The sequence below is a fragment of the Columba livia genome, chromosome 16 (genome assembly GCF_036013475.1).
Source record: "Columba livia isolate bColLiv1 breed racing homer chromosome 16, bColLiv1.pat.W.v2, whole genome shotgun sequence".
Taxonomy (NCBI): Eukaryota; Metazoa; Chordata; class Aves; order Columbiformes; family Columbidae; genus Columba; species Columba livia.
This window is the reverse complement of record NC_088617.1, coordinates 2037538-2061632: the sequence shown is the minus strand read 5'-3', so window position 1 is coordinate 2061632 and position 24095 is coordinate 2037538. Positions and strand designations below refer to the sequence as shown.

Sequence of the window (24095 nt, the reverse complement as noted above, 5' to 3'; positions counted from 1 at the left end):
GGAAGGAGCTGGGAGCGCGCGTGCGGCCTCTCGCGGCGGTGCGTCACGGGGAGGTGTGACGTCCTGCCGTGACGTCAGGCGGGAGGGAGGAGCGCCGGCGGGAGCTCCGGGCGCCCCGTGGGGCTGCTGGGGCGGGCGCTGGGGGGTCAGGCTGGTGGAAACCAGCAGGGGCCGTGCTGCTCAGCGCCGACCTGAGGAGGGAACAGCTCAGAGCCTCTTACGTCATTCTCAGCCATAACCATGTCACCCCCCAAGAAGGGACACAACACCGGCAGCACCGCACAGGCTGCAGGAGAGCCTTGGTGGGGGAGCCAAAGGTGTCCCATGGGGTGCAGCAGGGCTGCGGGACCCTGGTCAAGGCTCAGGCTTCCCCCTGCATTGGTGGTGTAGGTGCTACATCCCATGGGGACGTGGGCAGCTGGGGAATCGGCACTGGTTTGGTTGCTCCTACTGGAAAGCGAGGGCTGCATTTTGTCACCGTGGTCGCAAGGATGGAGTGGGCACAGGGCTTCAACTTTGCCTATGCCTGCGGCCTGAGGAAGTTTGGGGCTCGCTAGGGACGTTCTGCACAATGGATCCATCACCAACACTTGGTGAGATCATGTCCTCTCTGAATATCAATAATTTTATGGATTTATTGGGGTAGAGCCCCAATAAATAGAGACAAACTTAAATCCATCAGTTCACCGCTGAGGTCTTGTGACGGCAAACACTTTCAGTTTTACAAAACACAGCAGCTTTCTCCTGGATCGCTTTCCCTAGAGCAACTCCGCAATGTTCAGCTGGACGTGGGCATTCATAGAGAAGCTGCGGTCTCCCCTCCACGGGGCAAGGGCTGTTTACCCACGTGCTGGTCAAGGGATGGAAGTGGGGAACAAGGTCTCAGAGTTTAGTCTCAACGCAGAAGGACAGAGTTTACTCAAACAGAAGCATTTCCCCTCTCAGTCCTTGGTCCCGGCAGGGTCCTGATTCCCCTCTCCATTTGTTCTGAGAGGTTCAGGGAGTGCATAAAAAGCTTGAATTTCTAAGCAAAACATTGCAAAACATGGTCCCATTTCATTGCAAGTAAGCTGGAAAAAGTACTACCCTGTCCTTGGGAGGTCCCAGAACAAATGCACCCTGCTCTGACTGGGAAAACTTTTTATAGAGAGCTCTGGCTTGCCTTTTCTTTCTCTTTTCCAAATTCAGTCTGGAGAATGAGATCTTTTCAAAGGAATCCAGTAGCCCGGGAAGGATTTGAACATGCAAATAGCCCATAATCTCTGCTACAGCCTGAGAGAACCGCAATGCGGCTCAGAGAAGGTTAAATGATAAAAAAATATGGCAGACATGGTAAGTATTTGGCATGTTCCATGCAACAAAAGATGAACAACAGCAACTGGGACATTATCTTTATTTGCTAAAAATAGAGTCCCTCAAAGTTTAAAGAAAAGTACTTTATACTTGTAAACCTCTCCTCTGGCTGTTAAAGAGCCTTTGTGGCTTTGGGATGTCGCGTCCCCTTTCAAAGGCTGCGCGGGGCTCAGACAATTGAAACTCAATACAACATCAGCCACAACGGGGCGGAATAAATACTTCTAACCTGACCCTGCTCCTCTCATTCGTGAGGGACAGACGTGTGAATGGGAGCATTGTGGCAGATCTGTCCCCACGCAGCCACGTCCCACACCTGGGATGTCCCCGGCACAGCCCAGGTACCCCGGCCACACCGGGCAGAGGCTCCGAGGGCACCGGCAAAGCCACCACAAAACAGGCAGATCATCAGCCCACGATGGTGCCGAGTTATGCAGGGGCATTTGATACACAGCAGCTGACGGGCTGGTTGCAGAGCTGGGCTGCCCGTCTGCACCTTCAAAGCATCGCTCATCTATTGGATGTGGGTGCACGGGGCAAAAAATCATCCCCCAAATCTCCAACACAACCAAGTCTGAGGTTTTGGCCAACACTGTTGCATCTCCCAATATTTCTGCATTAATGCAGAAAATTGTTTTTGCACTAGCGTGGTACCAAAGCCATTAACTTGACTGTGCAAGCAGAGGGGATGATGTGATGTTCGGCACTAGCCAAATGCAGAGAGAACAATGGGGTTATTTTTGTGGAAAGCGAGTTCAGAGGGCTCCCCGGGGAGCCAAACGTCCCCCTGGCCCATCATGCACAAGAAAAACAAGACGGAGCTCTTGCACCCTGGTTTCTCTGTCATATAAATACCAGCTTCAGCCAGGGCATGAAAGAAATCTATTGTCTCTAAGGCTGCATTTTGATGCGAAATACTCTGGTAAGGCCAGCAATCTTAAACCCCCCACATGTGTGCCTATTGTTTGAAGTGCAGAACAATTGAAGGGTGCTCTCATGGGCTAAAGATAGAAAGGCAGCTGGTGCTGTCCTTTTCCCTGTAACTGAGAATAAAACAATACCCAAGTATTGTCTGCATTGCTGGGGCGATGACATTGGACTCTCTGCCAAGAGAGCATCTACAAGATCAATGAAACCCAGGTTATTTATAAATGGGTAGTGTCATTTCTTCCCCAAAGTAAATTCACTTCCTTTGCTTTTCCACCAGGCCTTTCTGTGCCGTGAAGTGGCCGTGGAGTGAGGTATAAATAGCAGTGAGCCAGGCTGTGGGGCCAGCTGCTGGAAAATGAAGCTGCCGTGCTGAACCTGCCTTTGGCTGCACCTTCGCTGCCCCGAGCTGTGCCCAAGTTCCTGCAGCACCAGGCTGGGACCAGCCATGGATGCTGATGCTCTTCTGCGCAGCAGCCACCACGCTGGCTGGTCCCAGAGTCCCTCCAGCACCAGGACGTGCTTCCTGGGGGAGCTTTTAAGGTTTATTCCCCTCATATGTGTGCGTGTGTCCAGCTCAGCTGCAGCACCGAGGTGCTCAAGGTAACCCTTGAGCCCAAACGCCACAAGGCAGAATCTTGCCTGGGAATGGGGGACATCTTGTAAGGGAAAGCTACTGTTTGCAAGGTGGCATCCCACCAGGGCATATCCAGGCTAGAGACTGGAAACCTGGAATCAGATATTCACTGCAGTTTGGAGAAAGAAAAGCCCATCTTGTCTGATGGGCCACAGTGAGGTGAGAAGGTCTCCTGTCGTGATGTGGGGACATGCAGGAATAGTGCTGCCTTCTAGGTGACAGCCAGTCTTGAGGAAGGTCCAAGCCTACCAGATCCCATGAAGAACTCCCACGTCTGCTGACACTCCATCCTGAACAATTGTTCCTTGTCGTGAGATAGACTGAGCTCGATCTACTGCAAGGCTTGATGGCCAAGTGCAGTGGGGAGGACAAGCCGAGCACTGTCTGAGCCCGTTGTGAGCAGAATGCTGGGTCGATGGGCCAGGGGAGCAGAGCCATGACCTTCATCAGGCCAAGGAAACAACTGCTAAAGCCAAGCAGCCCTGTGTGGCCACTTCCAACAGTTTATGTCCTCAACACCACTCTGGTCTGGTTTCTCATGGAGTGAAGGAGAAGGTGCAGGAGGAATGGAGAGAGCAGAGGGCTGTGATGGGATCATCCCAGGAGCCAATGCTCTGCGAGGGGCTGGTTGTGCTGGCTTGATGGGTGTGCAGGACTCTACCCAACCTTGTGCTCCAGATCTCAAAGCAGATCAAAACTGATGCAAAACCAGAGCAGCTAAGGCACTGCAGGGACAGGTCCTGCACATGGACTGGCAGAACTGCGACCCAGCTCTGGTTCTGACCTGTGCCTCCCTTGCAGTGCCCAAGCAGCTCCTGGTCATGATTTCCAAAGGTTGGTGTGTGCCAGGGTCTGTCCCAGCAGGCCGGCTGCAATTAAGGTGCTATTAAGTATTCAAATGAACAGGGCAAGATTCTCTTTTCTCTTGTTGTTTTGAAGTGCATTGCCCAAACCTCAAACATCTTTACAGACGGCTCACACATTCCTGTAAGTTTTTGCAGTGTTCAGTACTACCTTAATTCCTAAACAGAAGCACTATGGTGGCAATCCCCAGAAGAAAACCTCTTGAAACTCAAAGCTGGTGAATTCAAAGTCAACAAACAAAACTCCTCCAATTTTCCCAGTGTCCAGGCAATCTCACTATCTCCATGCCCATATGTGAACTTCCTAGCACCTTGCTTGCTAACTCCAGGCACTAACTTCTCACGTCACATCTTTTTCAGGTGTCTTCTCAATCCTGATCCTCAGTTTGGAGCCTCTCTGCACGCAGTGTCAGCGCAATGCCTGAAGGCTCAGCCATCAGTGTGCCCACACTGCCCGAGCCTCAAGCCATGCCGAGGTGTGGACCACTGCACCGAGGAGCTCATGGCAGCAGCAGCTTCATGCATGTTCTTGAAGAGTTATAGAGGCAACACTTCACCCCCCGCTAAAGGACAGAGAGCTCAGGACAGGGGGACCAGCACTGTGTCTAGGGTTGGCTCATCACAGAATGATTTTGGTTGGAAGAGACCCTCAAGATCATCAAGTCCAGCCATTAACCCAACTCTGGCACTACCCTATGTCTCTGAGAACCTCATCTCCACGTCTGTTCAACCACTTCAGGGATGGTGACTCCACCACTGCCCTGGGCAGCCTGTTCCAATGCCCAACAAACAGTTCAGGCAGCAGGGCACTCATGCTGGGAGTGCCCAGGGAGCTGTGAGATGGGGGATCCAGAGCCAACCCCATCCCAAGCCCCATGGGAGCATCTGCCCTTTGGGGAAGCTGTGCTGTGGTGGTGGCCGCTGTCTCTCTCGCTCTGGTGTGATAGGGATGTAGAGATTTAGGGGTTTGCTTTGGAGGGAGCCTTGCATGGCAGGGTTGAGGCAGAGGGACACTGTTGGGCTGGCGGCGCTGGCCTGTCACCTCTGCCTCTCTCACTGTGAGCAGACATTCTCACTGGATGGAAATATGCCTGAAATAGCCCCTCTGCAGATTGTCTTTATCTAATCAGCCGCCTTCGCACTCCCCTCCAGTGCATTTCAGGGAGCTGATAGCGGTGATATGTTAAGTGTGGAAACCTCTACCGAACTGCCCGACACGTAGAGTAATTCTCCTTCCTGCCACTTATCAGAGCCTGCTAATGGGAAACATTCCTCCTAGGGGTCAGGGAGCAGCTGGGGGATTTGTCTGGAGAGGATGGCTGAGGCCCTGGCACCCTCCTGGCTCTCCAGGGCTGGGTAGGAGATGATCTGACCACAAAATGCTCACGGAAGGGGCAGCTCCACAGGCCGGTACTGGTGGTGTCCTGTCCCGCGGGGAGAGGCTTGTGCAGCCCTTGGGGACAGGGCTGAGGAGCTCCATCCTCTGCCATCATCTCATGGGAGGCCAACATCAAGCACAGAGCTATGGGGGAATAACGTGGGTGCCTCAGTGGTCAATGGAGATGCTCCCACAGCTGAGGATGGTCATGCAGGGCTGGTGGGACACTCAGGCTATTTATGCAACAGCAACCTCAGGCAAACTGCTCTCTGCTCCAGCTAAATCCGTGGGCTCCTTGTTGTGCATGGGGTTCTTTATGGGAGGTCCACAGGAGCCCTCTGCAGCCACTGCCCCTCTGAAGATGCCCTGTCACACCTGTCCGAGCAGGGCACAGCTCAGGCCTTGACAGCAATATGAGGATGAGCTTCCTACCACCCTGAAAACCACATCACAAATGCCAGAGATGAAAACATCCAAACTCGGCGGAACTGCAGTTCAAGCAGCTGCTGGAGCGACCATTCCATATTTCCCCTTCTACAGATCTGCTTGGCCTTTGATGGATCCTGCTGGAACCTCTTCAAAGAGGGAGAGAAACTAGGGCGAACAGAAGGAACTGCAGAAGGAATCTCCGAAAATAAAATCTCTTTAAAGATAAGGCAGGGGAGGGGGTGAGCAGAGCGTGGGGAGGGCACGTGCCCTGAGAAGAATGTGTGAGCCTGGGCCAGCTGGTAGGTCTGGGCCAAGAGCTCATCCCACTGCTGGGATGCTCATGGCAAAGGTACTTGGCACCAGACCCACCAAAGGCCTTGGGTCCCTCCAGGGTGTGGGTGGAAACCTGACTCCAAGCTCAGGGCAGAGAGGCAGAAGACCACCAGGGTAACCTCAGGGGGACCTGTGGTCCATCAGCACCCGTGGCTCTTCAGGACACTGAAACTCTGCCATCTCGGCAAGGTTGAGCACCTCTGTCACACCGTGGTCAGGAGGGGTCTCAGCACTGGTGTCTCCCTGAGGGTCTCCCCAGAGGAGTTGCAGTAGACACATATGCAGAGTCCAGCTCCGCACCAGCTGCTGCCAAATCCTGATGAGTACCCGAGCTTCTGACTGGTGACCTGGTGAGAGAGTACCCACGTGGGACATGGAGGTGGGGGCTTGCACTGTTTTATCCTGATGTGCTCAAAGTCACCCTGTTCATGCTATGGAGTCCCCTTTATGGGAGCATTTTAATTCACAGGGGAGACTGGCACCGCACAAAGCCCTTACATTGCACCGTGCAGTCAATGAAGGCAACATCGACACATCCCTGAGCCGAGCCATCCCCTCTGGGAACAGGTCTGGAGTTGTCCTCCATGCCATGAGTCTCCCAGAGTTCACTCCAGAGCAGGGTGGGAAGGCAGAGGGACCCCCTGTCAGGGGGATGTGGGAGAGATGGCACTGGGAACCCAGGTTCACGAGTGCAGTAGCAAACCCTGCCTGTGTGTTGGATGGAAGGACTGACTACCACTAGCAAGCAGAAACCCCCTCCAGCACCTGGCTTAGGTTCAGGGCTGGTCCTGTGGCTGCAAAAATCTGCAACCTGGGCTGTGTGCCCAGGCTGAAGCCACATTCCCAAAGCAGCTCCCAGTGATGCTATTCTGGCTGTGGTGGAGGCCACGCCACATACAGACTGGGCACAACACTGTGCAGTTAATCCTTAATCATCCCGTGCCTCAGTTTCCCCTTCTCTCAGGAGGATTCAACAACCCCAAGTCTCTCTGGAGTGTGAGGGGTAGTGAATGGGGAATGGCAAAACCCTGCAGCCATGGGCCTTGGTTCTCCAGCATCATCTCAGTGGGGTCATTTCTAATTTCTGTGTCTCTAGGACATGACCACACAACCGGGGAGCCAAGAAGCACCGAGAAACCTCCGTTGGCTGACGATGGGGAATGCAACTGTTCGTACTGCCGAGGGAGGCCAGATGCTACCTGTCCCTGAACATGCATGTGGGTCCCAAGTCAGCCAGCCCTGGTTAGGCTGATTTCCAGCTCTGGAGGTGGCTGCAGCTCATTTCACATGAGCCTGCATTGAATCCAAGCAGCCCACAAGTGTCCCTGCTCCCATGGGGCACATGGAGTGGCTTTGTGTCAGGGAAGGAGCAGAGCAGTGCTGCAGAGAGGACTGTGCATGTTCCCTGGGGGCTGAACGGCTGTAGCCCATCCCATCAGGGCATGAACATCCCAGCTGCAGTCCTGGGCTGCTCTGCAGGGCCCTTTCCCCGAGGGATGGTACGTGACGGTCCTTCCCTGGCCTGGTGTGGGCAGGAGGTGATGGAGTGCAAAAAACTATCCAGCCTTGCTTTGTTTTTTCAATGCACCAAAGCAAAGGCAAAGAAAGGAGATGGGAGGCAGCAACATGGCCAGCACAGGGGCAGAAACCTCACTTCAGATATCAGCAAGTAAAATGGCTTTTCCTTGAGCTGGGCACAGAAATCCCCATGGCACAGGTATGGGTCTGGCTGTGTCCCCCAGGTCCTGTTCCCATGTCACACAGCCCGTGGTCATGCTGCCGGGACAGTGGGGTGCTCTGGGCTGCGATCACATTGTACGTGGTGCCTTTGGGTGCTGCCCTGGTGAAATGGTGTGGAGGACACCCAGAAGCTTCTCTGTAGAGAGATCTCTCATCTGTTCTAGCCATGAACCAACCTCCCAAGTCAAGGCGAACGAGCTCTGGGAGCAGGACTTGGGGTTTTACTGCTGGGCAGAGCTTATCAAGGGCAGAGTCCACCCACATCAGCCAGACAGAGCAGGGAGCTTGAGCCCACCTGCTGCTATGGCTCTGGGGAGCATCAGACCCCTCTGACAAAACCAGAAAATAAAATCCTGGTGTTTGTGAGGTTTGATGTCAAATAGGCAGCGGCCAGTGTGCCTCAGGAAAGAAGCCAAGCCCTTTGAGGAGAAAGAAGGGAGTAGCAGAGGCCAAGCCCCAAGCTCCTTCCCTGGTCTCCGCTCTCGGGCAGTGCGGCCGGGGAGAGGCTGAACCAGAGCAGGGCGAGGGGTTGGGATGCTCCGGCTGGGAAAGCCGGTGGCTGCACACACCCCAGCAGGCAGCGGCTCTCCTGGCGGGGTGCAGGGAGGGAGCAGGAGGACGGATTGCTCAGGTGCAGAAGGAAATGGTGAAGTTCTTGTTCCTCTGCTGCTGGCCGGACAGGCTGGGAGAGCTGGGAGAGCTGTGCTGCCTGCCCTGCTTCTCACTCTGCCTTTGTACTCGCCTGACAATACAGGAATAAAAATAACCAGGCTGCATTTGCAGTGAGATAAAAGCGAAGTTTGCCTTTTGTGTCTCTCCAGGCAGTGGGACAGCAGCACCAATGGAGCTGTGTGGACATGACACATGGGAATTTCTGACATATCTTTTCCCACTCTGACCTTGACAGACACAATAAAAAGGGGCTTTGCTGCGTGCACACAGCCACTCAGTCCTATCGCCAAGGTTAGTAAGAAAGAGCATGTCTGTGTGCACGCTTGTCCTCTGCTACTAACCCGCTTCACCTCGGCAGGGTGGATGTTCCCGGAGGACAGGGACTGACTGGTGGCACAGGGGAGGGTGGGACAGACCTGGATTGAGAGCATTTTTGCTGCGGTCGGTGCGCTTTGCCAAGTTGCTGGTTACCAGCGGTGGCTGTGTTCGCTATAGCTGCGGCGTTTCCGAGCTCTGCTGTGGGATACAGCTTTAGATGGGTATTAGAAAGCACTGTCATAAATGTGCTTTTCCAAGCAGTCTTCTAGAAGGGGTCTTCTCAGGGATAAAACCTCCAGTCTTGCTTTTTATCTTCCTGCAATATTGCTCTGCAACATAAACCCAGTTTTTTTGTGGAAGTTTTGTGCAGGGATCAGGGCTCCAAAAGATCTGTAGGGCTGGGGTAGTTTTTAGCTGAGTTTATCAAGAGAAGGGGTGTCATTGATGATCTGGGATGATGCCTAAAATCCAAATGTGGATTTAGACACCAAAGTGATGCTGGCTCATCCAGCTGGCACTTGCAGTGCGGGGCTGATAGCAGCAGAAGGACAAGTGTTTAGTAATTGTCATGTTATTATGGTTATTATTAGTTGGTATTGTTGTCACTGTCTTCTCTCACTCTCTAAAAGTAAAAGCCTGTTTGGTGGCCCTGTTTCTCTTGGTTAGCAGCCCAGCAGCGAGTGCTTTCCCCATGCACTGACTCCTTGTCCCTTCCTTCCTTCCTTCCAGCTTTCAGGTGTCTCTCAGTTTTCCTTTGCTGTTGCCAAGTCTTTGTCTAGCTGGGCAAGATGTCTATGCTGGACATGAGCGAGTTTGGGGAGGCTGCTGAATACCTCCGGAAAAGCTACACGGAGCAGCTGAAGCTTCAGACAATCCCGTTCGATGGTAAGACCCCAGGGCAGCTCTCGGCACAGCCCCAGGGCAGCTTTGGCCATGGCTCTCTTTGCCGAGCATCTCCGTCCCTTCCCCAGTGCTGGTACCCGTGGTATTGCAGGTACTGCAGAATTGTCCCCATCACCCTGGAGGACAGGAAGATGTCAGAAGTTGGAAAAGTAGATTTCTGACTGTCTCTTTGTCTGCTGAGATGTGAGTGGAATGTCTGCTCCTCTCCCCCGACCCTCAGGGACGGAGGGGCTGAGGGACCGGTGGCAAAGCCTTCTCCAGTTCTGTTTCATTCTGGAGGTGCCTGCTCGGTGCCAGCCACCCTGCTGTACCGTGCTCACCATGCTTGGGGCTTCAGGGCCCAACTTGCTCCTCTCGGCTTGACAAACAAGGACAGTTTTGCTTTCTCTCACCATTCTCTTTTCACGATGATCTGAGTGCAAGCACACATGAAACAGCAGACTTCTATCAGATTAAAGTTGACCTTGGCAAATTAAACAGCTGCCAAACATGAAAAAGGCAAAGAAATCCCAGCTCCTGTGACTGGAGTGTAGGAATCATTGTCATTCCACATTATTGGACTGCATTTATGTGTCTTTCAGCTGAAAATTTCAAATGGTTTCCTACATTTTATATTCCTTTCCTTTCCTTTCCTTTCCTTTCCTTTCCTTTCCTTTCCTTTCCTTTCCTTTCCTTTCCTTTCCTTTCCTTTCCTTTCCTTTCCTTTCCTTTCCTTTCCTTTCCTTTCCTTTCCTTTCCTTTCCTTTCCTTCCCTTCCCTTCCCTTCCCTTCCCTTCCCTTCCCTTCCCTTCCCTTCCCTTCCCTTCCCTTCCCTTCCCTTTTTTCTCCTCCTTTAGGAAAGAAGCGAGCTTGGATCCCGGATGAGAAAGAAGCTTATATCGAAGTGGAAATCAAAGAAAGCTCTGGTGGCAAAGTCACTGTGGAAACCAAAAATAAGGAGGTAAGCAAAATACCTTTCATTTTCCAAGGGCTGGCAAGTGTGTGCGGGTGGGGGATACGCGTGATAAGATCATGTTTGAAACTATCCAAGCTCTTGCTGATAACCCTTCCATGCTGAGCGATCAGCCGTGCCCCGAGGGGACACACACCGCAGGGTGTCAGGACACGTAGGCCAGTTACTTGTCAAGAGTGGCAACGGTTCAGCATCCCCCCATCGAGGGTTTGCTTGCAAGCACAGTTTGCTGTGGGAGACAGACGGAAGGGGACAGGGGGACAGTTGGGCTGGAAGATCTGCCCAAAGGCAGCAGCGGCTCCAGCACAGCCCCGTGCAATGCTGAACCGCTGCCCGGCTCATCTCGAAGGTGAAAACAAGAGGTAAGAGGCCAGTTGGCCAATTCTTGCTCATTTTAGCTGAGAAGTGCAGCAGAATAAGCGCTGGGCAAAGGGGTAGGAGCAGCTATGTCTGGTGGTGAGGCACCGTCTCTCCAGCAGCAGGAGGGAGGCAAAGCAACAATCAGCTGATATTTGTGAAGATAATATCCAGTAGAAATAGCCGCAAATTAGCTTAATTAATATTAATTTCTCAGGGACAGGCGTTGTGTGGCCCCGCAACATCATTACGCTAGTATAAAACTGGTATAAAGAACAAGGACCTGACCAGGCAGTAGATGGTAGACTTTGTTATTGCTGTTTCTTGGATAGTCGTCACAGCACTGAGAAGTGCTCATGGCTGCTGAATTTAAAAGAAATATTCAGAATCGTCTTTGAAAAGCGTCAAAGTTTCGAAAATATTTTTGTCTGAAATTGGAAAAAAAAAAAGAAAAAATATTTTTGCTGCCCCAAAAGAAAGGATGTTGGGGAGGGGGTGTCAATTTGAAAAGTTTATTCTGGTGTTTAAAGTGCTGTGGTTGGAGATTTTCAGCTTCTGCAGACAAGGCATTTTCCAAACCTTTTTTGCTGTTTCCTCTTGAAACTGGTTTTTGTAGCAATTTGGCATGGATTTACAAAATTTTAAACTATATCTCTTTTCCCTGGATCAGTATTTCCAGCAGGAGCAGTTTCAAGAGGCATAACCCCACTCTTCTCCTCTATCTACCCTCCTGCTTTCAACACCTAACACTCTGGGACCACTCACTTCACATTCACCTGTGAAAAAAACCTCTTAGAAAGGTTTCATTTAATCTTTACTAACAAGACCCTTTGATAAATCGAACTTCTTCCATTCAGGCCAGATATGTAATGCAATAGCTCCCCAGTGCTTGGTTTCTTGGGATTAAGTAAATCCAGTTCTAAGTGCTGGGGTACAGGCTTCAGCTGTTTGCCTGAATAATTGGGGGTGTCTCCGAGCTGAAGTCTGTGCTGCTGTGGGGTTTTGGGGTGCGAAGAAGAGCACAGGACAGGGGTGTTAAGCATGTTGTGGGGTGACATCTTGGTGTCCCTCAGCTTGGACCCCTTTACTGGGCTCGGCCACTGCCTGTGTCCCTGGGGAGGGGATGGGCTTGGGCTTGCTTTTCCCAGGTGGGTTTTGTGGCTGGGGTGCTGGTGGGGCTCCCCTGCCCCCATCACTCCAAAATAGAAGGCAGCCCTGTCAGGAGGGCAGCAGGCACTGTCCCCAGCATGGGGCTGCAACTATGTCCACCCACCCAGTGGGTTTTGGGGGAGAGGGTGTTTGGTGGGGCTGGGGTCCATCTGATGTGTCCTCTGGCAGACGCGGGTGGTGAAGGAAGATGAGGTGCAGCAAATGAACCCCCCGAAGTTCGACATGATTGAGGACATGGCCATGCTGACACACCTCAACGAGGCTTCTGTGCTCTATAACCTGAAGCGCCGCTACTCCCACTGGATGATCTACGTAAGCTGATGGCACCAGGGGTCACCCCCTGGGGTGGGGAGGTGAAGGGACATCAGGGCTCCTCCATCCCTCATCCACCCCCTTTCCCCCCCAGACCTACTCAGGGCTCTTCTGCGTCACCATCAACCCCTACAAGTGGCTGCCCGTCTACACCGCGCCCGTGGTGGCCGCCTACAAGGGCAAGCGGCGCTCGGAGGCACCCCCGCACATCTACTCCATCGCCGACAATGCTTACAACGACATGCTGCGCAGTAAGCCTTCACCCCGGGGACCCCCATCTTGGGGGGTTTGGGCTCCTGGGACAGGGGGTGAGGTGGGTGGCACCAGCCTAACGCCTGCTCTTTCTCTTCCAGACCGCGAAAACCAGTCCATGCTCATCACGTAAGTGCCTTCCATGCCCTTGCCCTGCCCAGCAGTCAATGTCCCCTCATTCTGCCCTCCTGGGCAGCCCTGGGCCAGCACCCTGTGCCCCAGGAGGCCCCCCTGGCCATGTCCCCCCTGCCCCAGCAGCTGTCACCCCTGTCCCTTCCCGCCCAGCCTGCCGCCACACCAGGTGACAAAGCCCCCAGTGGGCTCCCCCACACCCCGACAGCTGCAGGAGCTGCCGTGGGGCACCCCGGCCACCAGTGTGCGAGGAGGAGTGAGGGGGAAGGAGAGATGGAAGCCAAGGCCAGAGGGAGATGGTGGTGGTGGCCTGAGGGGCGTTGCAGGGGAGGGGGGTGACGTGGGAGGGTGTAGGCCAGGTTGATTTCAAGTGACATATAGATAAGGGCTATATAAAGGACTCTAAAGGACCCTACGCCGCTGCCAGGAGCCACGGACATTTTTAGCCTCCGCCATATCCTAATTAGGAAAGGCAGGGGCTGCTGAGAGATGCTTGGCGCGTGTCCGAGCCCTGCTCCCCGACCCCCCCCGGCTCTTTGTGATCTGGGATTACAATGGCAGATCAGCTAACTCCAGGGATGAGCTCAGTGGGGGCCGCCGACCGCCCACACCCTGCGCCGGGCACGCTGGTCCCCGCGCCCGCCCGGGCAGGACTCGCCCCAGCACAGTGCTGCTGCCAGCTCCAAGCACCCCAACACCACGGGTGAGCTGGAACTGCCCGGCCGCAGCAGGAGAGGCCAGTTCCTGCTAAGCATGAACAGCTGAAGCCCCGGGGCCAGGGCCGTACAGCCTTGGTGGGCGCCAGCACCTCCTGCCATATCTGTGTTGGGCAGCTGAGCCCCCACGGCACCTGCAAGGAGGCAGAGCCTGAGCTTGTGATGATGGAGCTGCGTTTTGCTCCAAAGAGAAGCCCCAAAGACGAGCACGTACACCCTGAGGCTGGAGGGGATTGATAGTACCGGCATCCCCGTCCCTCCGATACTTTGCTTCTCCCTCCAGCACGATGAGCGGGGTGGCAGGTTGGCAGGGTGTCTGCTTGAAGTTGTGCCTGTTCTTTGCCTCATGTCCTTGATCTGTGTATTTCTGTTACTCTAAGCGGAGAATCTGGTGCTGGTAAGACTGTAAACACCAAGCGGGTCATTCAGTACTTTGCCATTGTCGCAGCCTTGGGCGACACACCGGGCAAGAAATTAGTAAGACCCTCTTTTGAAACAAGTTCTTGCTGTTTTCTTCCTTTCTTTATTATTTTTTTCCCCTTTTTTCCCTCCTCCCCCTTTCTTCTTGTTACTTATTTTTTTCTTCCCTCAACTTTTTGCATTGGAAGCGTGTTTTGGTCTCACCCACCCAGGGCTTGGCTTTTCCCCAACTTTTGAACAAGCAAGGCTTGAAATTATTCTGCTCAAGGGGAAATGAGATTTTTTTAATGTGGCTGCTCAATCTGTGCAGCCTGCAAGAGGTGCTTTAGATGCCCTCTATCTTCTCCCTCCTTCAACACCCCACAGATCTTCTTCTTAAGAAGCATTAAAAGAATGGAATAAACCTGCCATTTCCCACCTTGTCTCTTTTAAGCCTTGCTTTTCGTCCTTTTCTCCTTTTTTCCCCTCTTGTTCATTTTGACCCTTTTCTACCTTGTGCTTTTCTTGCTCTTGTTTTGATTCTTGCATTTCTTTGGTGCTGGTTATTTTTGAGCTGCCCTTGCAATTGCTTATTTCTTCTTGACATGTTGAGGCTCCAGCCTGCTTTTCCCTTGTAGAAGCAAACTGGCTGCTTTAGGTACCAGACAAGCAATACTTCAGCATTATTTTCTTTACTCTTCTTTGGGTTTGGATTTAACTGTTCTTGCTTTTTGACGCATTTCTCTATTTTCTTGAGCTAATCTATTTAACAACTTTTTGGCATCTCTTATAAAGTTTAATCCTCCCATTTTTTTTCTTGGACGTTTTTTGGCACTAAATGGTCATGCCCTGCTTTTCTGACCATGATTCTTGTGGTTCTTGCCTGCCTTTTCTGAATTTCTAAAGACAATTTTCTTTCCTTTCTCTAGGCAGCTCTTGCCACTAAAACTGGGGTAAGTGTTGTAGATTCCTGGTCTTTACCACTGAGGCCAGGGTTCTGCTGCAGCACAGAGCTGTGACGGGGTGATGGGGAATGTGGTGTGGGGCATCTCCCTTGGCTCTGGGAGCTGCATTTAGTTCCCTGCTTGGATTTGTATCTCCTGCCTTCCCATAGTTTGAAGATTTGGTGTTTCATCTCTTAGTGACTTTCTACCTTTCTGACTCCAGCCTCTCCTTCAAGGGATCATTACTCTTCAGATTCTCACAGAATGGTTGGGGTTGGAAGGGACCTCTGGACATCATCTAGTTCAACCCAACCACCTAGTCCAACCCAGGCCAACCCATTTCAAACCAGTGCAGTGTTTGCCTGGGGGTGGCGTGGGCTCCTCCAAAGGGATGGTGAAGCCCCCACTCTCTGAGCTGGTAAATTCCCCCAAGGTTCGAGGCCCAGGTGGGGGTGGTGGTGCTGGGGGGCAGGGGAAGAGCCTCTTTGCCCCGGGCAGTGCTTTGCTCTGGCTGCAGACCGGGGCCATGATGGTGCCTGGACACGCCACCTTCTGCAAAGACCTGAGCTGGCTCGACCCACCACACTGCAGGCAGCTGATGTCCTTCTCTGGGGCACATTTCGAAGGTGCTTGCTTAGCTCCAAGGAAACAACTGAGTGCTTTCTAAATCCAGCAGAGGTTCAGTCCCTGGCACTTCCAGCATCCCAAGGGCTCAGCCTTTTCAGCAGCTCAGTCGTGTGTCCTTGGCCCTCACTTTCTCTGCACGCCGAGCGACAGCCTGTAGCTGATGCACACTCTTGGGTGGGGGGCACTCATTAACGTGAGTCTTGGACCTCTTGGGCAAACTTACTACGGTTGAGATAGATGGGGGGCTGACTCTGTGGGTCCCAGGACAGCCCATGGGAAAGCCCCTGTTGAATCTCACAGGCCAGGCAATTTTACTTCAGGCTGAATTTAAAGTTAACAGATCAAAGGATATCCGAGTGACAAAACCCAGGCTGTTAGTAAAGCCGTGATTTGCGGCTGCTCCCTGTCTCTTTTGCTCTTCAAGTGCCCGGAGCTGCAGAGATGGGGAGCAGTCGTCCAAAAGACAGCATGGCTTTTGGTGGGCAGAGCCCAGAGCTGGTGTTTCCCACCTAAGGAAAGCCCTATGGACTGTAATGTGTCCGAGCACGGGCAAAAGCTCTCATGAAAAATCCTGCAGGTGTCCGTGCCGCCAAACTCTGCAGCTGTTGTCAAATCCCACTGTCCTCCGTGTAGCTTGACACGAGTCACTTGCTTCTCTCCGTGAATTCTTGGTGTGCTTTGTGTGCATTAGGTGGAGGCTGCCTCTTTCTCTTCAAACTGCACGTGTGAGACACGAATGGAAAAACAAGTTTGGGGGAAGATTAATTTTGGGCCTTGCTGAGGAGAGCTCCAGTGAGTTCAGCAGGTCATGCTGGCTGGGACCTGTGATGTGTTCCCATCACATTGTGGCCCTGCTGTACATGTTGGTGTAAGAGTCATAGATAAGCCTGTTCTCTGGAGCTCTTCTTCTGCAGTGTGCTGTGGTTTGAACCGTCCAAGGCTTTGGTTTGGTGAAAGAGGAGGCTCCTGGCAGAGTCAAAGAGCCTGAAAATTTTCAGACTGTTGTGGTAACAGTCTGTGCTTGGTCTTGGTTTGTGTATTGTAGCAGCCTAAGAAAGGGGCGAAGGACTGCTGTGTGCAGAGGGGACAGCAGTCTGCATCTTCAGAGGGGCCAGTTTAGGCAAGGAGAAGCCCAGAGGGCATTGGTGCAAAATCCAGCTCTGCTGACCCCTAAGTCAAACCGCATCCTCTCATGAGACAAGGAGATGTCTCAGGAGCAGCAGGCTCTTAAAGACCGCCAAGGAGCGTGGCAGGAAGATGGTGCAAGGACCCCCAGTCTCTGTTTCTCTATGCTTTGGTAACAGATCCCCTCTGGCTGGGTGGCAGCAGACACATCTTCTGGTTTTGTTTTCCAGGGCACCCTCGAAGATCAAATCATTGAGGCTAACCCAGCTATGGAAGCTTTCGGCAATGCCAAAACCATAAGAAATGACAACTCCTCACGTTTTGTAAGTGCCTTAGCAAGACAGAGAGATGATGTGCCACATTTATGTAAGATGAACGTGTTGCTTGTGGTATTGCGGTTTTGTACGGTGTGAACCAAAGGCACGTAGCAGGAGCTAGCTCTGCATCATGGTGGGATCGGACTGCTGAGGCCAAGCTTCTCCCTGCTACATCAGTGCAGCAAATGGTGTGCTGGCCCGAACAAACAGCTCTGCTGTCACAGCCTGTGGCTGGAGAGAAGTCCCTTAGAGCACCAAAGTGGAGAGGGCCAGTAATCACAGCCTGGAGTGCTGGAGCTGGGACAGATAAGTGTGCCCCTTCCAGGGGGCAGCATCTTTTCTTGCTAAGCCCAGCTGTGCGGGGGGATGCAGAGCTGATCAGCCACAGGTGGCTTTGATGCCTGCTCTTGTGCCTTGGAAGGAAAGGAGATGCTCCTGGGTGAGATTCCTCAGCACAGCAGGAGGCTGTGGGCAGGCTGCCCTGCAGAAGTGCTGAGCTTTAAGAACAGGCCTGAGGACAGGGATTTATCTGCTGTGAGTGAAATTTCCACCTACCTAGTGTGTAAAGCCTTATGCCATCTGACCCTCCGCACATTACAAACCAGAGAACTTCACTCACGTCCCTCTCACAGACCCCAGTAGCTTGCCTGGCATCAGCAGAAGCCTAAGAAATGGGAAATTACCAGTGTCTTGTAGTTATATGAGGTTTCTAGGAGCTGTTCGGAAGTGTACCTGTGTTGCCAAGCCCAGCACTTACCTCCTGTGCGTGTTTTCAGGGCAAGTTCATCCGGATCCACTTTGGCCCCTCGGGGAAGCTGGCTTCTGCAGACATTGACATCTGTGAGTAAACGTGTGCCAGCTGCAGCGGGGAGGGATTTCATCTCACTATTTGTGCCCATGCTGGGTCAGCTCCAGGAAAGAACAAGCCGTTCTTTAACTCCTCTGCCCTGTTTGCTTCTAGATCTTCTGGAAAAATCAAGAGTGATTTTCCAGCAACCCAAAGAGCGAAGCTATCATATCTACTACCAGATCCTCTCTGGGAAGAAACCAGAGCTGCAAGGTAAGGCAGCCAAAGCTGCAGCATAGCCTTTATAACATGGTGATCTCAAAACAGCCACAAGGAGCTCTATTGTCAGCCACGGGGTCCCCAGGGAATGAGCAAAACCAGCTCACCATGTAGGTACTGCCCTTGAATGCTCTGCTAGCTGTGCAAGATCATAGGATTGGTGGATAATTCGGGGTGGAAGGGATTTCAAGAGGTCATCCAGTCTAGCCTCCTTTATCCTCACTGACTGAGAAGCCAGACTAAAGCCCTTTCTGCAATTGTCTATGAGCAGAGAAATGGTCACTCAGCGTCCACGTGCAGGGTAGGAGCACACTTGGCAAAGCTGCCTTGCATAGTGTGCTCATTGTTTGGTGAGTACAGCACTGACATCAGCATGTGCAGCCTGGGTATTTACTCGTTTTGGGGTAAGGGGAAGTGTTTTGCAGCCCACTCTGGGCTTCTTCAGCCGTTCTAATGACATGACTTGTTTCAGATGAGCTTGAAAACAGCTGCTCAGCTCACTTGCAGCAGCCCTGGTGTAGACATATCCTAGATGTGTTTCCCGGGGCAGTCCCACCTGACTTGAATTTGGCCCAGTGCAGTCCCATGCTCTGAGCAGCCCTTCCCCTCAGGTGCCAGGGCACATGGAGTGCACAGGAGAAGTTTCCACGCTGCAGAAGGATGGCTGGCACCATCCCCTGGGGTGGTCAGCCTCGGCTGCCGGCTCTCGAGCTTGTTGCTGGGTTGGGAACAATACCTTATTAGGCAGGTCTGGAGAGCTGTGTAGAGCAGTAATCTTATCTGGTGGTCACAAGGACATGGATGGCCACTTCTAAATCAGTCTGCAGCCTAGCTGTATCCCAAGATAGCAAGCAGGAGGCACATCACAGAAGAAATGGACCCATGTGTGGACTTGCCTGGGCATGAAGAGACTGTTCCTCCCACTGGCTGGTGCCCTCTAGTTGAGGCTGGTGAAGCCTTACCTCTTCATCTGTGTCCAGGATTGTCCCTCTGCCCCAGCCTTGTGTCTGTCAGACTGGCCTCACCCTCTGCCTGTCTTCCCCCAACAGATATGCTGCTGCTCTCTCTCAACCCCTATGACTACCACTTCTGCTCCCAGGGTGTGACAACTGTGGACAACCTGGATGATGGCGAGGAACTCATGGCAACAGATGTAAGTCTTCCTTCACACTGCACTGCCTGGGGGAGGGCACAACCTCCTTCTGGGCAGACATGGGGACATATCCTGGCTTTTCTGTGTCCACTTCTAAACTAGCTGTAAGGTGCTTTATTGGCAGTTGCTCTACACATGCTGTGAGCCTGCAAGAAAGAGCAGAGTGACTCTGATCTCCATCAACCGCCTCCTTCAGGCAGAGAGAAGGGAGAGTAATTCCCTGCATTAGGAAGGGCCTGTAGCATGTAAGCACTTCTCATGGCTCACATGAGAAGATGAGACCTCAGCTTGGAAAAGCTCCTGCTTGTGGATGCTAAGCTAGTCCTTTTGCTTTCAGATAGATCTTGTGGGAGCTAGACTCGCATTCAAAATCCCACAGACAGGTTTCTTTGTCTAGATGTCCATCCAGAGCCCCAGGGTAGAGAGAGTGCCTTAGGAGATGGTGGGAGAACCAGCCCTCAACTCAGAGTGCTGACTTTGTTCTACCTATACTACTTTGTCTCTCCTCAGCATGCCATGGACATCTTGGGCTTCAGCAATGATGAGAAATACGGCTCCTATAAAATAGTGGGCGCTATCATGCACTTCGGCAACATGAAGTTCAAGCAAAAGCAGCGGGAAGAGCAGGCAGAGGCTGACGGCACTGAAAGTGAGTTTGGCTCTGTGCTGCCAGGCAGATTCCTCCAAAGGCAGGTTGTGATAACTTCCCTGGGTGGATCAGGACTGCAAGGACCTGCTCATGAAGGAAGAGGTCCCCTTTCCTCAGGAATCTCAGCGCAGGGTTCAGCTGATACCTGGTAATGAAAGAAGATTTTGATGTAGCAGATCTTTCCCTACAAAGGTGATTTTCTGGCTACAATCTGCTATTAGAAGTCTATGAAAGATAAGCAAGACAATCACCTCTCTTCTGGCCAGTTCAAATTCAGTCCATGGAAATCCAGATTTCCACTGGAAAATGCATAGAGATCCCCAGATCAAGAATACTCAAAAACCTGATAGGTATCTTCTCCAAACAGTGACTTCTCAGGCAGGAGGTCCAGACATAGAAAGTGTCTAAGATCTAAGTATCTAAGATGGGAAATCACATTAAACACTGGAGGAGACTCTGGAGCAGGTGGGAAAACTAGTATAGTTAGCATTGGTCAGTGGAAGAGCTGGTAGTTTTATTTTCTATTTTTCGTTCCTGAGGCTTTCTTGCTGACTCCCCATGCCTCTGCACTGTTTCACAGGTGCTGACAAAGCTGCCTACCTCATGGGAATCAGCTCAGCTGATCTCATCAAGGGGTTGCTCCATCCTCGTGTGAAAGTGGGCAATGAGTACGTGACCAAAGGTCAGAACGTGGAGCAGGTGAGTGGGACACGGGCTCCCTGCTCACAGGGTATGTGACTCCTCTGCAGGCAGGTCTGTGGTGTGATGTTCTCTGCACAGAGCAACTGGTGCTTCAGTTCATTCTCTTGGTTTAGGAGGAGATCCCAGAGCAGCATGAGAAGACATATCTGCAGTTACTTGCTCCTAGCAGCTGGGAAAGATGGTAGCAGAGCTGACAGATAACTTTGGATATTAACCAAGGCTGGATGTTCAATTCTGTATCTTTGAAATGTGGGTTAGGCAGCAGGCAGAAGTGGTCCAGTTTCTATGGATCTGTTTCAGAGACAGTCACACTCCCATGAAGAGTTCAGCTCTGGAAAGTAGAAAACTCATCTAAGAACTCATCTAGAACTCACCTAAACTGATCTTGTGAGAGACTCAAATGCACCAAAAATTTATCTTGTCAGATTCTAGCCACATCACAGTTAGGAACTCAAAGCTGGTCTGAACAGTGCAAGCCAGTACTCAAGTAAAATTCAAGAAGACCTCGGGAGCTAATGTCTTACCCGAAGTGAGCTGTAGGCTCCTGCTATGCACAAGGCATCTGAAAATATCACTTTAGACTGAAACAGTATCCTAAAACCTTAGAGGCTGAGACCAGACCAGGGATATAAAAACACACTTGAGAGCATGTGAAGACTAATCCTGGAGCATATACTGTAACCATGAACTCCCTAAATCTGTCTGTCTGTCCTTTGTATGCCAAGAGGAGCTCTGTTCTTCAGCTTCCAGCTCCAACAAAAGCAGGGAGAAGCATAAGTGCTCATGACCCTCTCTCTGCTTTGCTTTGGCAGGTTGTCTATGCTGTAGGAGCCTTGGCTAAAGCCACCTACGATCGCATGTTCAAGTGGCTGGTGACTCGGATCAACAAGACTCTAGACACCAAGCTGGCCAGACAGTTCTTCATCGGAGTACTGGACATTGCAGGCTTCGAGATCTTTGACGTGAGTTCTGTGTGCCCTCTGCAATGGTTTGGGGGAATGTTGTAGCTAAACAGCTCAGTGTCTTCTCTGTCTTCTCCAAGAAGCTTCTGGCCTTGATTGAAAAATAGCTCTTGTCTGAATTAATTTATGAAGAGCAAACAGGCAGCTCGCAAGGGTGTTCTAACATTGCTGTGGACACACTTTCCAGTGATTCCTGGCTACCTGTTCTGGTAGCAATCCAGATGAACCTGGCAAAGATCACCCAGACAAAGCAGAAGAGTGAATCCCTTTGCATCTGGAGTTCTTCCTTCTGATGCAGGTTTGTTTTGTTCTTGCAGTTCAACAGCTTTGAGCAGCTGTGCATCAACTTCACCAATGAGAAACTGCAACAGTTCTTCAACCACCATATGTTTGTCCTGGAGCAAGAAGAATACAAGAAGGAAGGCATCGAATGGGTCTTCATTGACTTTGGCCTGGACCTGCAGGCTTGCATCGACCTAATTGAGAAGGTAACGCATGAGTCAGGGCACAGGAATGGTACTTCTGGTAGGCAGCTTGTTTGCAAAGACTGGAATAGGGAGGGTGCTGTGCTACCAGAAATGAAACGATTCCCTCCCCAGTCAGTGGCAAGTGCCCAGCTTTGTTTTCCCCTCACTTCCAGCTCAGACCCTCCAGCCCACTGAGTCCTTTTTGACACAAATTATGACTTTATGAAACCACAAAATTTTGTTCCTACCTACCAGTGAGCCACAAAACCCACTGCAGCCTTTTCCTCCAGAGAATGGTGATCTCTGCCTCTTTTTTCCAATCCGTTTGCTTGTCCCTCAGGGCATCTTAGTCGAGTACTCACGGATTCAGAACAGCTTGTATAAAAAATTTAAAAGATTTCCACCATGGCATGGAGGGAACTCACCTTTTTTTTGTTGTTTTTTGGAAAGGACCAAACTTGTCAGGATACTGGAGGGGATCCTCCCCTTCCCAACAATCTGTTGGACCTGGGCAAGCCCCCATGTCTTGCAAGCCTGGCTGGTCCCAGTCAGACTGGCTGGAGCTCAGACGCAGCCTGGAACACACCAGTGATAGCTTGTTCCATGGCCAGTGTCTGGTACCATTTGTCTGAATGAAGACAAGATCTCCCAATTCGAGCCTTGCCTCACCTTGCTCAGTGACACAGGGAATCCCCCGTTGGGATGTGGCAGCACTGAGCTCAGACATCTTTATAGCACCTTCTCCCTGCAGCCGTTGGGAATCCTGTCCATCCTCGAAGAGGAGTGCATGTTCCCGAAAGCCTCCGACATGTCGTTCAAAGCCAAGCTCTATGACAACCACATTGGGAAATCGCCAAACTTCCAGAAGCCCCGTCCGGATAAAAAGCGGAAATATGAGGCCCATTTTGAGCTGGTGCACTATGCGGGTGTGGTACGTCCCTTGTCAGCTCTTCCACAGCATTCGCACCTTCTCTCTTGCAGAACTGTCCTTACCTTTGCCTCTCTCCTCTGGTGACAGGTGCCCTACAACATCATTGGGTGGCTGGACAAGAACAAGGACCCCCTGAATGAGACAGTGGTGTCTGTCTTCCAAAAATCCCAAAACAAGCTCCTGGCCTCCCTCTATGAGAACTATGTGGGTTCTACTTCAGGTGAGGAACAAACTCACCCCTTTTTTGACCTCAGTCTCTCCCTCCCTTTACAGCAAAGCCTCCTCACCCCCATGCCCAACTATTGGTGCAGCATTCCTGCACCTAGCAGCCCAGGCAAAAGGAAGACCCACACTGACCCCTAAAATCCTCTCTGACCTGGGTAGAATTGAGCTTGTGCAGTGCTGTACAGCTGTCCTGGTGGCCCTGCGACTTGGGATATGTGAGGGGGTCTCCTGTTACCAAGAGCTGAGGGACAACACCCAGAGCTGGGTGCCACAGCAGATGTTTGTGGTGGTCTGCGGCTTTCTCTGCAGCAGGGCGCTGCCACCTCTGCTTTAGACAGAGCAGGGGCTGTGGGCAATTCAGAGGTGTTTGGGGGTGCTCCTGAGCCCTCCAAGCCAAGCAGATGCTTCACTGATGTAATTAATCAATATTTCAACCCAACAGAGGAACCTCACAAGCCAGGGACCAAGGAGAAACGTAAAAAGGCAGCTTCTTTCCAAACAGTGTCGCAACTGCACAAGGTAAGAGCCAGCCCCTCGCCCAAGGCCATGGGGGAAGCATGCTCAGTGTCCCAGTGCCAGTCCCGCTTGCCTGCCAAGACACTGGGGTATCTGTCAGCGTCCCAGCCCTGTCCCTGTGCTGCTAGGGAAGGACAGGAGGCTCCAGGCTGGGAGAGCGATGGGTCCCTTTGAGCTGGGGCTTGTGCTGCTTCTGCCCTCGTGACGCTTGTGCTGCTCAGCGGCTCCTTCACCTTTGAGAGAGCGGCAGTTAAGACTTGTAGTGATGTTTAGATAATGTATTACATGAACATCACTTTAAGTCTGTGCTACTTCTCTCCTCATTCTTGTCGGCGGGAAGGACAGCCTTTGGGCAGAAGAAAATGGAGGAGAATCTTGCAGGTCTCTGAGCAGGCAGCTCTTTGCTGGCCTGTCCAGGGAGGTGACCTGAGCTATTTAGCAGCTCAGCCTAACACACTCCCCCATTCCCATGCTCACGACAGGAGTTATTTGTCCACCCCAGAGCTTAATAAGCAACTGGAAAACAGCAGAGAGGCGTGTGTGAGCCCAAAGCTGTGTTCCGCCACCA

The 24095-nt window shown here is 52.1% G+C and overlaps 1 protein-coding gene across 2 annotated transcripts in view; it reads left to right on the top strand.

The window, feature by feature from the left end:
- The first annotated feature begins 8486 nt into the window (after positions 1-8486).
- MYH7B (myosin heavy chain 7B) overlaps positions 8487-24095 on the top strand; it is a 29094-nt gene continuing 13485 nt past the window's right edge. Inside the window, exons 1-19 of one of the 2 annotated variants that reach the window (XM_021287865.2) lie at positions 8487-8623; positions 9380-9535; positions 10390-10493; positions 12201-12344; positions 12439-12595; positions 12698-12725; positions 13825-13921; positions 14773-14796; positions 16770-16862; positions 17633-17696; positions 17818-17916; positions 18972-19075; positions 19586-19724; positions 20305-20423; positions 21239-21388; positions 21706-21876; positions 22607-22786; positions 22874-23006; positions 23454-23530. In XM_021287865.2, the coding sequence (XP_021143540.2) occupies positions 9439-9535; positions 10390-10493; positions 12201-12344; positions 12439-12595; positions 12698-12725; positions 13825-13921; positions 14773-14796; positions 16770-16862; positions 17633-17696; positions 17818-17916; positions 18972-19075; positions 19586-19724; positions 20305-20423; positions 21239-21388; positions 21706-21876; positions 22607-22786; positions 22874-23006; positions 23454-23530 (1980 nt within the window). In that variant the 5' untranslated portion in view covers positions 8487-8623; positions 9380-9438. Of the gene's footprint in view, positions 8624-9379; positions 9536-10389; positions 10494-12200; positions 12345-12438; positions 12596-12697; positions 12726-13824; positions 13922-14772; positions 14797-16769; positions 16863-17632; positions 17697-17817; positions 17917-18971; positions 19076-19585; positions 19725-20304; positions 20424-21238; positions 21389-21705; positions 21877-22606; positions 22787-22873; positions 23007-23453; positions 23531-24095 lie in introns of those variants that run through there. The other variant, XM_065031843.1, reaches the window with a different exon arrangement.